The 14,798-nt window shown below is 46.9% G+C and overlaps 2 protein-coding genes across 3 annotated transcripts in view; one reads left to right on the top strand and one right to left on the bottom strand.

Annotated features, from left to right (window-relative positions):
- The window catches only part of lrrn3 (leucine rich repeat neuronal 3), a 30,906-nt gene extending 20,713 nt beyond the window's left edge, over nucleotides 1–10,193 (top strand). The window contains exon 2 of the mRNA XM_033037394.1: nucleotides 7,307–10,193. Within this exon, the coding sequence (XP_032893285.1) occupies nucleotides 7,657–9,786 (2,130 nt within the window). The 5' untranslated portion in view covers nucleotides 7,307–7,656 and the 3' untranslated portion in view covers nucleotides 9,787–10,193. The remainder of the gene's footprint in view (nucleotides 1–7,306) is intronic.
- Nucleotides 1–14,798, bottom strand: part of immp2l (inner mitochondrial membrane peptidase subunit 2) — a 240,086-nt gene that overhangs the window by 116,514 nt on the left and 108,774 nt on the right. The window lies entirely within an intron of this gene.

Raw genomic sequence — 14,798 nt, 5'->3', positions numbered from 1 at the left:
CACTGGCCACAGCACTGGGTACATCACTGGCCACATCACTGGCCACATCACTGGGTTAATCACTGGGTACATCACTGGCCACATCACTGGCCACATCACTGGGTACATCACTGGGTACATCACTGGGTACATCACTAACAACATCACTAACAACATCACTGGGTACATCACTGGATTAATCACTGGGTACATCACTGGGTACATCACTGGCCACATCACTGGGTTAATCACTGGGTACATCACTGGCCACATCACTGGCCACATCACTGGGCACATCACTGGGTACATCACTGGGTACATCACTGGCCACATCACTGGGTACATCACTGGGTACATCACTGGCCACATCACTGGGTACATCACTGGCCACATCACTGGGTACATCACTGGGTACATCACTGGGTACATCACTGGCCACAGCACTGGGTACATCACTGGGTACATCACTGGCCACATCACTGGGTACATCACTAACAACATCACTGGGTACATCACTGGCCACAGCACTGGGTACATCACTGGGTACATCACTGGCCACAGCACTGGGTACATCACTGGGTACATCACTGGGTACATCACTGGCCACAGCACTGGGTACATCACTGGGTACATCACTGGGTACATCACTGGGTACATCACTGGCCACATCACTGGGTACATCACTAACAACATCACTGGGTACATCACTGGCCACAGCACTGGGTACATCACTGGGTACATCACTGGCCACAGCACTGGGTACATCACTGGGTTAATCACTGGGTACATCACTGGCCACATCACTGGGTACATCACTGGGCACATCACTGGGTACATCACTGGGTACATCACTGGGTACATCACTGGCCACATCACTGGCCACAGCACTGGGTACATCACTGGCCACATCACTGGCCACATCACTGGGTACATCACTGGGTTAATCACTGGGTACATCACTGGGTACATCACTGGCCACAGCACAGTACCGAACGATGGAATGGGAGACATTCCAGTAAGTGTGTAAAGGGACTGGTGTGTAGTGCATCACGAGGCATGTCGAGCAGATCTGCATGTACAGATTACACTCTTCAATCTTGTATATTTCAAGCTGAAGTTCAAATTAAAGAGAGTGTGAAAATTGTGCTCAAGGAAGACATTTATTTTAAAACAATATAATGCCGAAAGTGTTTTATCAGCCGCTCTTCGGCCAAATAGTTTCTTGTACATAATGGCATGGTCATTTCCACATCATGAAGGAGAAAGCAAACACTCTGGATGTCATAACTACAAGTAATAACTGCAATTACTTTGTCAGCGGGTTCCTGGACATTCAATCTCAATTTGCTCAACATTATTTTTGTTTTTAAAGTATTCAGTGTCCAACTTTTCCAGTCCCTCTCACCCAAATCTGACTGCATGTTTAGGTTCTTTTCTATTTAATCTATGATTAAATCGCTGATGGTAAAACAGTCTAAACGTTTACTGCCTCAACATCAGTGACATACAGATTTGGAGCAGATTGTTGTCCTTGCCTGAAGACCAACCAGCCTTCATATTGACAGCTTACGCACCTGAAAGTGCAGTTATATTTTTGCTCATCTTTCAAGTTCTCTTCCTGCCATGTTGGGACACTGAAGGCAACCCACATAGCTGCTCGCTTCCATTCACCCCACCTCATTGCCTTCTGCCCATAATCTCCGCACTCACCAGAGGCACAACCTTGGTGTTCCATGTCTAAATGACCCTGCACTGCAGTACACATGGACAGGCACACGGGTAGGCAAGGTTTACAGGGGTATGAGCCAAACGCAGGCAGGCAGATTTAGCATAGGTAGGGTGTCTAGGTCGGCATGGGCAAGGTGGGCTGAAGGGCCTTTTCCTGTGATGTACTGTTCTATATTCTATGTAATTACTCCTGCCTGGTACCTCTGCAACAGCAGAACATCAGGGGAAGCTGTGGGGAGAGAAACGTAACTGTCTGAAGATAGACACACAATGCTGGAGTAACTCAGCGGGACAGGCAGCATTCTGGAGAGAAGGATTGGGTGATGTTTCGGGTCGAGACCCTTCTTCAGACTGAAGAAGAGAAAGGTAACTGTCTGAAGATCAGGTGAGGTGGAACAGTTGAAATAAATCCATTGTTTGGGTGACAATCTCATTTATGGTTTCACCTGGGTTACAGTTTTCAACTTTCCGTTTGCAACATGTTTATCCGTTTTCTTTTCAACCAGATTCAATAACACATGAAAAAATCATATTGCCATTTTAGTTTGCTTTTGCTTTGATTATTTTTAGTGTTTTGATTTTCTTGCCTTTTCACTCCACACAGTTACAATTGGATTCATAACCAACGTATAAATCTGCTACGTGACCAGCCAGTCGCTGACTAACGGCCTGAACTGCCAGTCTTGCAAACGTCAGTGTGTAGTGGGTCCTGGTTCCACCGTACAATACAGAATAAAACATCTGCACATTGTCCACACTCGTTGCACATTGACAATGGATTAAAGAAAAATGTTTCAGTCCCAATACCATATTTTCTGATGATATGGACTTGTCAGGCAGACAGAGTTAGCCCACAGATACACTGTGACCTTATTGTTGAATGTCTAGATGTTACTGAAGTACAGCAGAACTGGCATTGAAAAACAGCAATTTATTCTACAATTATTAGCTCAGTGACACATTACTGCAGGTTGCTTGACTGTTGCCTAGCAACCACAACAAGGCGCTAACAATGGGAATTGGCAGCAAGTGATAGGTATCACTGATGGCTCAACATATGAAGCAACAGACCGTGACTGGGTGTGAATGTGGCTGTAAAATAGTCATAGATACAGTGCGGAAACAGGCCCTTCAGCCCAACTTGCCCACACCGGCCAACATGTCCCACCTGCCCGCATTTGGTCCATATCCCTCCAAACCTGTCCTATCCATGTACCTGTCTGACTGTTTCTTAAACATTGGGATAATCTCAGCCTCAACTACCTCCTCTGACAGCTTGTTCACCCCTCCAAGGAATAGACCCAGCCTGCTCAACCTCTCCCTATAGCTCAGGCACTCTAGTCCTGACAACATCAGGACAACACCGGCTTGACAACATCTTTCCTATAACACGGTGCCCAGAAGTTAGTTACAGAGATTTATGTTGAATCGTGTAGGGATCAGGGCATTGCTGCAAGACCAGCATTGTGTGTCCTACAGTGGGAGATGCAGACTGCCTTACTGAAGCACCACACTCCTTCAGTGGGTCAGGCAGCATCTGTGGAGAACATGGATAGGTGACGTTTCAGAGTGCTGGAGTAACTCAGTGGGTCAGGCAGCATCTGTGGAGACCATGGATAGGTGACGTTTCATAGAGTGCTGGAGTAACTCAGTGGGTCAGGCAGCATCTGTGGTGAACATGGATAGGTGACATTTCACACAGTGCTGGAGTAACTCAGCGGGTCAGGCAGCATCTGTGGAGACCATGGATAGGTGACGTTTCATAGAGTGCTGGAGTAACTCAGTGGGTCAGGCAGCATCTGTGGTGAACATGGATAGGTGACGTTTCACACAGTGCTGGAGTAACTCAGCGGGTCAGGCAGCATCTGTGGAGAACATGGATAGGTGACGTTTCACACAGTGCTGGAGTAACTCAGCGGGTCAGGCAGCATCTGTGGAGAACATGGATAGGTGACGTTTCACACAGTGCTGGAGTAACTCAGCGGGTCAGGCAGCATCTGTAGTTGTGGTTTGCTGGACACAACTGCAGTGCAGCTTTGATGGTGCATGGAATGCGTGGTGAAGCTGTCTGCTGGGTGTCAGTGCGTTGCTTTGCTTTGTTGTAGAAAGCTGTTGCCATCACACTCATGTCTGCAAATGGACAGGATTCCATGACTGCTGAACTGTGCCTTGTAGATGAGGCCTTGTGATATGAAGCAGTGGGCCAATCACCAGAGCAACTGATCCACGGTAGTTAGTTTCTGGCCAGTGGTGGCTGGTCAGGATGTGGATGGTGGCAGTGCCATTGAATGCCTGGTGTGGATGGCTTGAATCTCTCTTGTTGGGTATATTGACCCATGCCTGAATGTTGCTGGGTCTTGCAGTGTCCACGGGCAGTGACATTCAGTCTAGGGCAGTGAGTGGAATTAAACATCAAGCAAACATCAGTGAACATTCCCACACACATTGTTGTGGAAGTAAGGTCATCCATGGCTGAAGATGATGATACTCAAACTGCCCTGCAGTGATCAGCAGCAGCTTCACCTGGTACCCAGCAACTCCACATCATCTCCAGGAGCTTCTGAGCCAGCGGGAGATGTCTTCTCATTTCTGATTAGAGTTTTGTACATTCTCCCAAGGGCAACAAGCAAATTTTATCTCATTATGTTCCAGATCAAATTTATATTTACTCATTACTTCTGTCATCATTGATTTGCATAACAGTCTAGTTGTCCAAACAAAGGATATAAAATGCCTGATTCCCAATCTCCCACAGTGGAGCAGGCTCACATATCACTGCCCTCCCTCCATAACAATCTCCCACAGTGGAGCAGGCTCACATATCACTGCCCTCCCTCCATAACAATCTCCCACAGTGGAGCAGGCTCACATATCACTGCCCTCCCTCCATAACAATCTCCCACAGTGGAGCAGGCTCACATATTACTGCCCTCCCTCCATAACAATCTCCCACAGTGGAGCAGGCTCACATATCACTGCCCTCCCTCCATAACAATCTCCCACAGTGGAGCAGACTCACATATCACTGCCCTCCCTCCATTCACCTTTAACCAGTGGCAGACTGGGTCTAAAAATATTGGTTGCCACTTCATCAGGGGCCCACTTGCCATCGGGCAAGCTGACACCCTGGCCAGTCCGCCACTACCTTTAACAATCTCCCACAGTGGAGCAGGCTCACATATCACTGCCCTCCCTCCATTCACCTTTAACAGCAAACCCTTCGGTGACTTTGTTCTGCTCTCTTTAAAATAAAAATATTTTGCATCTTGGTCAAGATACAGTTCAAGGTCAGCCATTTTGACTGAATCTCGCTCAGAAATTCATGGCTCAATCTCCATTTCTGTGTACAGCACCTTGAGAAATGTTATACCTCTCCTCACACCCTGCGGCTACAAGACAATAGGCTCACGAATAACAACACTCAAGAGAGCTCCAATAGTATCTTCCCCACAGAACAATACATTTGTGAACAGGATCTGTGTAAAAGCACTGTGGCTGTTCATTCAGATGACCAATGCTTCCCGACACCATGGCCCAGGATATAGCATTTAATAACTGGTCTCTTTACACAGAGAACACCCATTGCACTGTATCAGTGATAGTCAAACCACACGGGTCCTGTCAAATATAACGTATATTGGTTCAAGGTTCCTACAGAAATATTATTCAGCCAAATCAGATACTTGGCCAGAAAATGTATTGGCAGAACGTGAGATTAAGGAGCACCTTAAAGATGGGAGAGGTGAACTTGCAAACATTTAAGGATGATATTCCACACCACAACACACCACAATGATGGGATGAAGAGGGATGGATGCTTTGGTAGAATTGCCTGAATGTAGTGAAGCTGGGTAATGGCTACTCCAGCCCTAGCTAACTAACTGGGAATCTGAACACAGGAGCAAATACAGGGCAGTGACTGCCAGGGAATATGTGAGCAGCACAATGTTTGAACCAGGTTAATTAAAACAACAAAGATTAATTTTTAAGCAAGCAAAAGGCTCCTGAGCTATTGGTTTGTATGGAACAACTAAAACTGAGTTCCCAAAGTCTCATTTGCAGTCGCAGGGATAAACAAATATACAAATTGTAATGTGTAGGAAGGAACTGCAGATGTTGGTTTACACCGAAGATAGACGAAAAATGCTGGAGTAACTCAGCGGGACAGACAGCATCTCTGGAGAGAAGGAGTGGATGATGTTTCGGGTCAGGACTCTTCTTCAGACTCTGAAGGTTGGGTCTCGATCCGAAATGTCACCCATTCCTTCTCTCCAGAGATGCTGCCTGTTCCGCTGAGTTACTCAACATTTTGTACAAATTGTACTGGTCATCTAAGCCACATATCCATCCATGGAACAATTGGCAAAAGTATCTCCCTGTGCAGATGGATCATCTTTAATATATTAATGAAAGGTTTTCTGAGGCACTGATCAGGACAAGTTGTGTGTGACATTCTGAAGAGCCAGAACCAAACGTGAGATTAGTTTCCTCTCTGCTCCACTGGTGAGCCAAGGGAGCAGACTATCTGCCTGGTTCAGAATGCATCTGATGCTCAATCGAGGTACAAGTCTGGACAAGGATTTCATGCATGTTTGTTGCTGATTCCACCAATGATCGCCCCATCACTACACCTGTTCCTCTTGTCCACGCCTCTATAAAACACGCTCAACTTGCAGTTCTGATAAAGAGTTTACCCCTCAATTGTTCATGTTTTTTCTCCTTCTCATTTGAAACAGAAATCTGAATTTCCAACCAGTGTTCTATAAAATATTCTGTACTTCAGAACCATGTCTCTATATTTTGTTAACATGTCTTGACAGCATAAAGTGTGTTTTGGCAAATGTCAATAGTTGACAGAAACAGAAATCCCTTGCTAAATGTACGATACACAATGATGTACAGTATGGGCACTTTATTCTTACATTATTTAGCAATAGGATCGTTTTAGATGGATTGTCCCCTGGGAGACTGTACATTGATTTGTTTCATGATCCACTGCAACTATTCAACAATATTGACTATTCCAACATGCATTACAAAAAACATGATCGATAAGGGACTCTAGAAACCAAATACCAGCTACAATTTTTCACAAAAGTGCTTCAAACTCCAGATAGATCCTGACCCAAAAAGTCACCTACCCATGTTCTCCACAGATGCTGCCTGACCCGCTGAGTTACTCCAGCACTCTGCGAAACGTCACCTATCCATGTTCTCCACAGATGCTGCCTGACCCGCTGAGTTACTCCAGCACTCTGTGAAACGTCACCTATCCATGTTCTCCACAGATGCTGCCTGACCCGCTGAGTTACTCCAGCACTCTGTCACTTGTTGTGTAAACAGCATCTATAGTCCTCTATGTCTACAATGTTCAACAACGTTAGTGCAACATTGTAAGTGTACCTGCTGAATAATGAACGTGTGAATGTTTCAGAATGAGATGAAATTCATTGGGCACGCAATGCTCATTAGGATTCACCTTTATGTACCAGCCTTCCTTGAAACCCTGGTGTACAATATATGTGCATGAATATAGACGAGCAAGTGTGAACACATGACTCTATTCTGTCTGACGAGAATACATGTGCTTTTTTTGTAGGCAATTCCGCTCATTTTAAAGGATGTTGAAGAAGATCGAACATTAATCGATGCTGCCTCACCCGCTGAGTTTCTCCAGCATTTTTGTCTGCCATGGGAATATAAATGGTGTGCATAACCTCCCCCAAATTGCCAGGATTTGGTGGTTTATCAGTTTGACTTCAGAGAGCGTCGGTTGAGCTGTTTCCACACACTGCGTGTGCATGGCATCGCTGGATGAGGTGATTGCGAGGTCACTGGGATTAGATGAGACTGCAACACCCCCGTGCAGCGGGCAGTAACACACGCTGAACGCCAGTCATTACTGAATCTTTAACGGACCTATTCCGGTGTGGAGGGAACACATTCAAGATGAAGGATGCATTATTCAATGCTAACTATGTTGTGGGGCTGGTGGTCAGCGCAATAGTGCAGATTGTTGGGAGAAGTATGGACTGTCCACAACTATGTGTGTGTGAAACCAGGCCGTGGTTCACACCCAGATCCAGTTACATGGAAGCTGCAACAACAGACTGTAATGATGTCAACCTGGCAGTAATGCCACACACCTTCCCCGCTGACACACAGGTGTTACTGCTGCAGAGTAATAACATTTCAAACATCGAGAACAAACTAGACAACTTGACCAACCTGACAGAGATTGACTTATCCCAAAACAGTTTTGTAGCCATCCATGACATTAACCTGGGGACCATGCTTCAGCTGCTGTCCCTACACCTAGAGGAAAACAGACTGACACAACTACCTGGCAGCTGCTTGCTTGGTCTCAGCAACCTCCAAGAACTTTACGTCAACCATAACCATATCTCCAGCATTGCATCAGGAGCGTTCACAGGCCTTGACTATCTCCACAGACTACACCTTAACTCCAACCAACTGACTGCCATCAAGAGCAGGTGGTTTGAGGCTACACCGCGCTTGGAAATTCTCACCATTGGAGAAAATCCCATCTCCCACCTCGGAGAGCTGAGCTTCCAACCCTTGAGCAACCTGCGCAGCCTAGTCCTAGCTGGAATGGAGCTATCCCAGCTGGGGGAAGGCACTCTGATTGGCCTCAACAACTTGGAAAGCATTTCGTTTTATGACAACAGACTGCTCAGTGTTCCCACGGCAGCACTTCAGCGAGTGCCCAATCTCAAATTCTTGGATTTGAATAAAAATCCCATTGAGAGGATCCAGCAAGGGGATTTCAGAAACATGTTGCATTTGAAGGAATTGGGCATCAATAACATGGCAGAGTTGGTTTCTATTGACTCCTTGGCACTGGATAATTTGCCAGAGTTGACAAAGATTGAAGCCACAAACAACCCAAAGCTCTCGTACATCCATCCCAACGCCTTCTACAGAGCCCCCCAACTAGAGACATTGATGCTCAACTCCAATGCACTAAGTGCCCTGTACAGCGGTGTGGTGGAATCATTGCCCAAGTTGCAGGAAGTCAGCATACACAGTAATCCCATCCGATGTGACTGTGTCATCCGCTGGATCAACACTAACAAAACAAACATCCGCTTCATGGAGCCACAGTCTTTGTTTTGCTTTGACCCTCCAGAATTCAAAGGGCAACATGTTCGAGAAATTCCTTTCAGGGAAATGACGGATATGTGCCTTCCGCTAATAGCCGCCCAATCTTTCCCTTCCACGATAAACCTGAGCAGCGGTGGCTCAGTGTCTCTGCACTGCCGAGCGACAGGCCAGCCGCAACCAGAGATCTACTGGATCACCCCGGCTGGTGATAGGCTGCTGCCCAACACGGCCAGCGGCAAATACAAGGTGCACCTTGAGGGGTCGCTACATGTGGCCAACATTAGCACCAAGGAGGCTGGCCTCCATACCTGCGTGGCACACAATCTGGTGGGGGCAGACTTGAGAACTGTGATTGTAACGGTGAATCAGTCGTTGCTGCCAAACACCAATGAAACACTGAACGCCAGGGTAAAGGACGTGGCCACACATTCCATCCTCGTCTCCTGGAAGGCCCTGCCAAATAGCCTGGCATCTAACATCAAGTGGTCTTCCAAATCAGATCCCAATATCCCCATGGTAACTCAGACTGCCAGGGTGCCCACAGATACACATGTGTATAATGTAACACACCTTCACCCCAACACACAGTACCAGCTGTGTATTTACATCCTTAACATTAACCAACAAACCCACAAGGAATGTCTCAACGTCACAACTAAAGGATTGGCTTTGCCTTCACAATCGAGCAGGGAAAGAACCATGACAACATCTCTGGCTGCCCTGGGTGTCATCGTCCTTGCCACTGGCGTGATGTGGCTTTATCTCTGTGGGACTTGGAGGATAAAGTACAATTGTGGGCACGGTCGTTTGGAAAAGTACGTACAGAATAAAGCCACGTTCTCCTCAAACACATTCTACCCTCCTCTTATCAATATATGGGACAAAGAAAAAACACAGAGCGGGCCCCTGGAACTGAAAGCCACTGTCATTGATGTCTCAGCAAACTATTCCTAAAACCTTTTGTAAACCAGAATGTAAACAAAAGAGCCAGTTGTAACTGGACTACTTTTAAATGTTGGGGTCCAGATGAAGAAAGCACAGACCCTGCTGGCAGTGTTACAGCGGGGAGGGAGGTGAATGGGTCACCCAGTTAGTGTCTTGTCAAATTGCGGGGAATGGCAGGCGTACCGTAGTGATTTTGGGAGAGTTCGCTCCGTGAAGAATAGCAAGAGAAGGAAGCAGCCAAAGCAGGTCGCAGAATCCCCACTTGCTCATGTTCGATTCAGTAAAAAAGATTGCTACATTGGCACACTGCTGCGGCTGCGTGCGTGTGTGTGTGTGTGTGCGCGTGTGTGTGCGTGTGTGTGTGTGTGCATGCGTGTGTGTGTGTGTATGTGTGTGTGTGTCTGTGTGTGTGTGTCTGTGCGTGCTTGTGTGCGTGCGTGTGTGTGTGCGTGTGTGTGCGTGCATGCGTGTGTATGTGTGTGTGTGTGTGTTTGCGTGTGTGTGCATGTGTGCGCGTGCGTCCGTGTGTGTGTGCGCGTGTGTGTGCGTGCGTGTGTGTGCATGTGTGCGTGCGTGTGTGTGCGTGCATCCGTGTGTGCGTGTGTGTGTGCGTGTGCATGTGCGTGTGTGAGTGCGTGTGTGTGCGTGCATGTGCGCGTGTGTGCGTGCGTGTGCGTGTGCGCGTGTATTTGTGTGTGTGCGTGTGTGCGTGCGTGCACGTGTGCGTGTGTGCGTGCATGTGTGCGTGCGTGCGTGTGCGTACATGTGTGCGTGTGTGTGTGCGTGCGTGTGCGTGCGTGTGTGTGTGCACGTGTGTGCGTGCATGTGTGTGCGTGCGTGCATGTGTGTGTGTGCGTGCATGCGTTTGCGTGTGCGTGCATGCGCGTGCGTGCTTGTGTGTGCGTGCGTGTGTGCATGCGTGCTTGTGTGTGCGTGCGTGTGTGTGCGTGCGTGCACGTGCATGCGCGTGCGTGCGAAGGTCGAGGCGATTCTCCTGTATTTAACGATGTAATGTGTAACAATAGTGAACTGTACTCGTGGTCTCTGAGCAATTCCTCCTGTACCGTTGTACTCAGTACGTTAGTGGGCAGCTGTTTAGAAGCTGGGCAGTTTAAAGTAGAGCGTCACGTGTCGTGTTGGTGAATGGATGCAGTCCATAGACTAGATCTCACCGTCAGCACAAGAAATATGTCCAAACCAGTTTTATGGAAACAAAATGAAAATTTTTGAATAAACTCACAATTATGTCTGGTTGGCTTTTAAAGTGTTGTAAATATTATTTTACCGATCCAAAAGTATGTAATCAATCAGCTGCAAATATATTGATTTTAAAAACAAATACATTAGAGTTATCAGTGTGAAGAAGGAGCAGCGGGTAGTACTGCTGCCCCACAGCACAGCGGGTAGTACTGCTGCCCCAGTGTCAGACTCAGGTTCGAGCCTGACCTCGTGTTCTTTCAGAGACTGCGTGGGTTTCCTCCAGGTGCTCCAGTTCCCTCCACATCTCAAACATGTGTGGATTTGAACGTTAAATGGCCTTTGTAAATTCCTCGTGTGACCTCGTGTGTACGGAGTGGATGAGAAAGTGGGATAACATGGAACTAGTGTGAACGGGTGATCGATGGTCGGCATGGACTCGGTGGGCCGAATGGTCTGTTTCCGTGCTGTATCTTTCAATCAATCAAAAAAGGGCTCTGAACTGAAACATTGCCTTTACATTTCCTCCACAGATACTGTCTGACTGGCTGAGTTACTCCAGCACTTTGTGTTTTGATTAAAGAGCTAAACATGAATTACAGTTTCATCTAATTGGCACCTGGCCTTGAACTGATAGTCGGCTCGTGACGTTATCTGTTCTTATTGAGGTGAACGAAGCATGTAATGTTTTTTCATTAACTGAGGTTCATCCATATTTCAACGTGATTCCACATGTATTCCTCTCACAGAGTAGAAGCTCAAACAGCACAACAGCCCGACTGCTGCTCATCAAATCTTTACAGAAGCACGGAGATTCCCCACTTCTCACTTTGATGATCTGATATATTTATCACAATATCATTAAAGTTTTCAACCAGTTGGTGCATTTTTGGAGACTGTCAGCGAGTAGCGAATGTAAGGATCAGCATTTTAACAATGTTAATGTATGTACACACACCCCTCCAAAAGTGACAAATCACTGCTGCACACAACATGACGTGAGAATTTATCAGGTAGACTTGGTCATACATCACGGCAGATCTCAGCACCTTGGTCAAAGCTTTCAGTGTCGGCCGATTTGTCAAATGCATCAGGATTAAAGTGCTACCTGCCAAAGTGGAGGCTTGAACAGAGCACCAGCCCCTCACTCACCAGCCCCTGATTTACCAGCCCCTCACTCACCGGCCCCTCACTCAATAGACAACAGACAATAGACAATAGGTGCAGGAGTAGGCCATTCGGCCCTTCGAGCCAGCACCGCTATTCAATGTGATCATGGTTGATCATCCCCAATCAGTACCCCGTTCCTGCCTTCTCCCCATATCCCCTGACCGATATCTTTAAGAGCCCTACCTAGCTCTCTCTTGAAAATATCCAGAGACCCTCTGAGACAGAGAATTCCACAGACCACCAGCCCCTCATTCACCAACCCCTCACTCACCAGCCCCTCATTCACCAACCCCTCATTCACCAACCCCTCATTCACCAACCCCTCACTCACCAACCCCTCATTCACCAAGCCCTCCTTCTACTTCATAGTTAAAGGCAACAAGTGAAAAGGCACAAAATGTCAGCTGTGTCGTGTGGCTGTTCCACAAATTAAATAAGGCACCAAAACTAGTCGATGGTGATCACAGCGAGCTAGTGAATATTTACGCAGTTCTTCAAAAATATCACGCACACTGTATTCATGCTATAACGGTGAACATTGCTCAAATTATCTGTCCAGTGGATACACCCTCCACATCTGCCCAGTGGATACACCCTCCACATCTGCCCACAGAAACATCCTCCACATCTGCCCAGTGGATACACCCTCCACATCTGCCCAGTGGATACACCCTCCACATTTGCCCAGTGGATAAATCCTTCACATCTGCCCACAGAAACATCCTCCACATCTGCCCAGATACACCCTCCACATCTGCCCAGATACATCCTCCACATCTGCCCAGTGGATACATCCTCCACATCTGCCCAGTGGATACATCCTCCACATCTGCCCAGTGGATACATTCTCCACATTTGCCCAGTGGATACATCCTCCACATCTGCCCAGTGGATACATCCTCCACATCTGCCCAGTGGATACATCCTCCACATCTGCCCACAGATACACCCTCCACATCTGCCCACAGAAACATCCTCCACATCTGCCCAGTGGATACACCCTCCACATCTGCCCACAGATACCACCCTTTCACCATACACCCATTTTCACGGTTATCTCCAATGTGAGCTGTTATTTTCCACATTAATCTTTGATTACAAGATTAACATTACACAACACAATGCAGCTTGATAAATATTGCAGTTTTTATACTTTAATGTATAGAGTCAGATAGCGTGGAGACAGGCCCTTCGACTTGACCTGCCCATGCCAACAACCACCCCACCTACACCAGTCCCACCTGCCTGCGTTTGGCTCATATCCCTCCGAACCGGTCCTATCCATGTACCTGTCCAAACGTTTCCTGAACAATGGGATAGTCCCAGCCTCAACTACCTCCTCTGGCAGCTTGTTCCATACACCCACCACCCTTTTTGTAAAAACAATTCCCCTCAGGTTCCTATTAAACCTTTGCCCCCTCACCTTAAACCTATGTCCTCTGGTTCTTGATTCCCCTACTCTGGGTAAAAGATTCACCCTCATGATGTTATACACCTCTATAAGATCACCTCTCATCCTCCTGTGTTCCAAGCCTTCTCAAACTGTCCCTGTAGCTCAGGCCCTTGTGTCCTGACAACATCCTTGTAAATCTTCTCTGCAACTTTTGCAGCGTGACAGCATCTTTCCTGTAACAGGTGAACAAATCTATAACCTGACCACATTAGTTAGTCATATAGTCACCTCTGCACATCGATGGAGCTGATGTGGAAAGGGTCAGCAGCGTGAAGTTCCTAGGACTCCACCTGTCAGATGACCTGACGTCCACGACCAACACCACAGCACTGGTCAAGAGAGCCCAGCAGCGACTACACCCTCTCCGAAGACTACGGAAAGCAGGTCTCCCCACTACACACCTACGAACTTTTTATAGGGGGACAATCGAGAGCACATTAACCTACGGCATCACTTCCTGGTTCGGGAGCTGCAAGGCGTACGAACGGCACCCACTAGACAGGATTGTGAAGACCGCCAGCAGGATTATTGCTGCTCCACTCCCTTTCCTGCTGGACATATACAGGAAGATGTATCAGCAGAGCCATCTCCATCATCAAAGACCCCTACCACCCATCGCATCACATATTCTCCAACCTGCCATCTGGGAAGAGGTACAGGAGCATTAGCTGCAAAACCAGCAGGATGCTCCTCAGCTTCTTCCCGCAGGCTATAAGACTGATAAACGGACTTTGCCCCCTGCCAAAGTATCGCGCACCAACCACCAACCTGGACACACTGCAGCAGAGCCACTGTCGTGCCGCTGCCGATCGGAACGCCTGTTGATGTTTAGTAGAGAGTAGAGTGTTTAATTAGTTCATGATATATGTATTTTTATTTCTATTTATTTTTTACTGCACACTGAATGGACACTGGTTGAGCAACGTTTTTTTGTTTCCTCTGGGTATGTGAGTACAGGAAAATGACAATAAAGATATACTACTATACTATACTAATTGAGTTTTGTTCAATGAATATATATCAAAATACATAAAAGGCAACATATGGTTAATTTAAACATGTAATACTAGGTTTTTTTTTCACCTTAAAAACTACAAACTGGAGACTGATGTCATGATGTTAATTTGAGAAACTGATAAGATTTTTGACATTTCCTTCAATATGATTATCTGTTAAATCCTTGTTTCAAATTTGCCTATTA

The sequence above is a fragment of the Amblyraja radiata genome, chromosome 19 (genome assembly GCF_010909765.2).
Source record: "Amblyraja radiata isolate CabotCenter1 chromosome 19, sAmbRad1.1.pri, whole genome shotgun sequence".
NCBI lineage: Eukaryota > Metazoa > Chordata > Chondrichthyes > Rajiformes > Rajidae > Amblyraja > Amblyraja radiata.
Note: the sequence above shows the minus strand (reverse complement) of the source record. Positions and strands in the feature narration are given on the sequence as shown.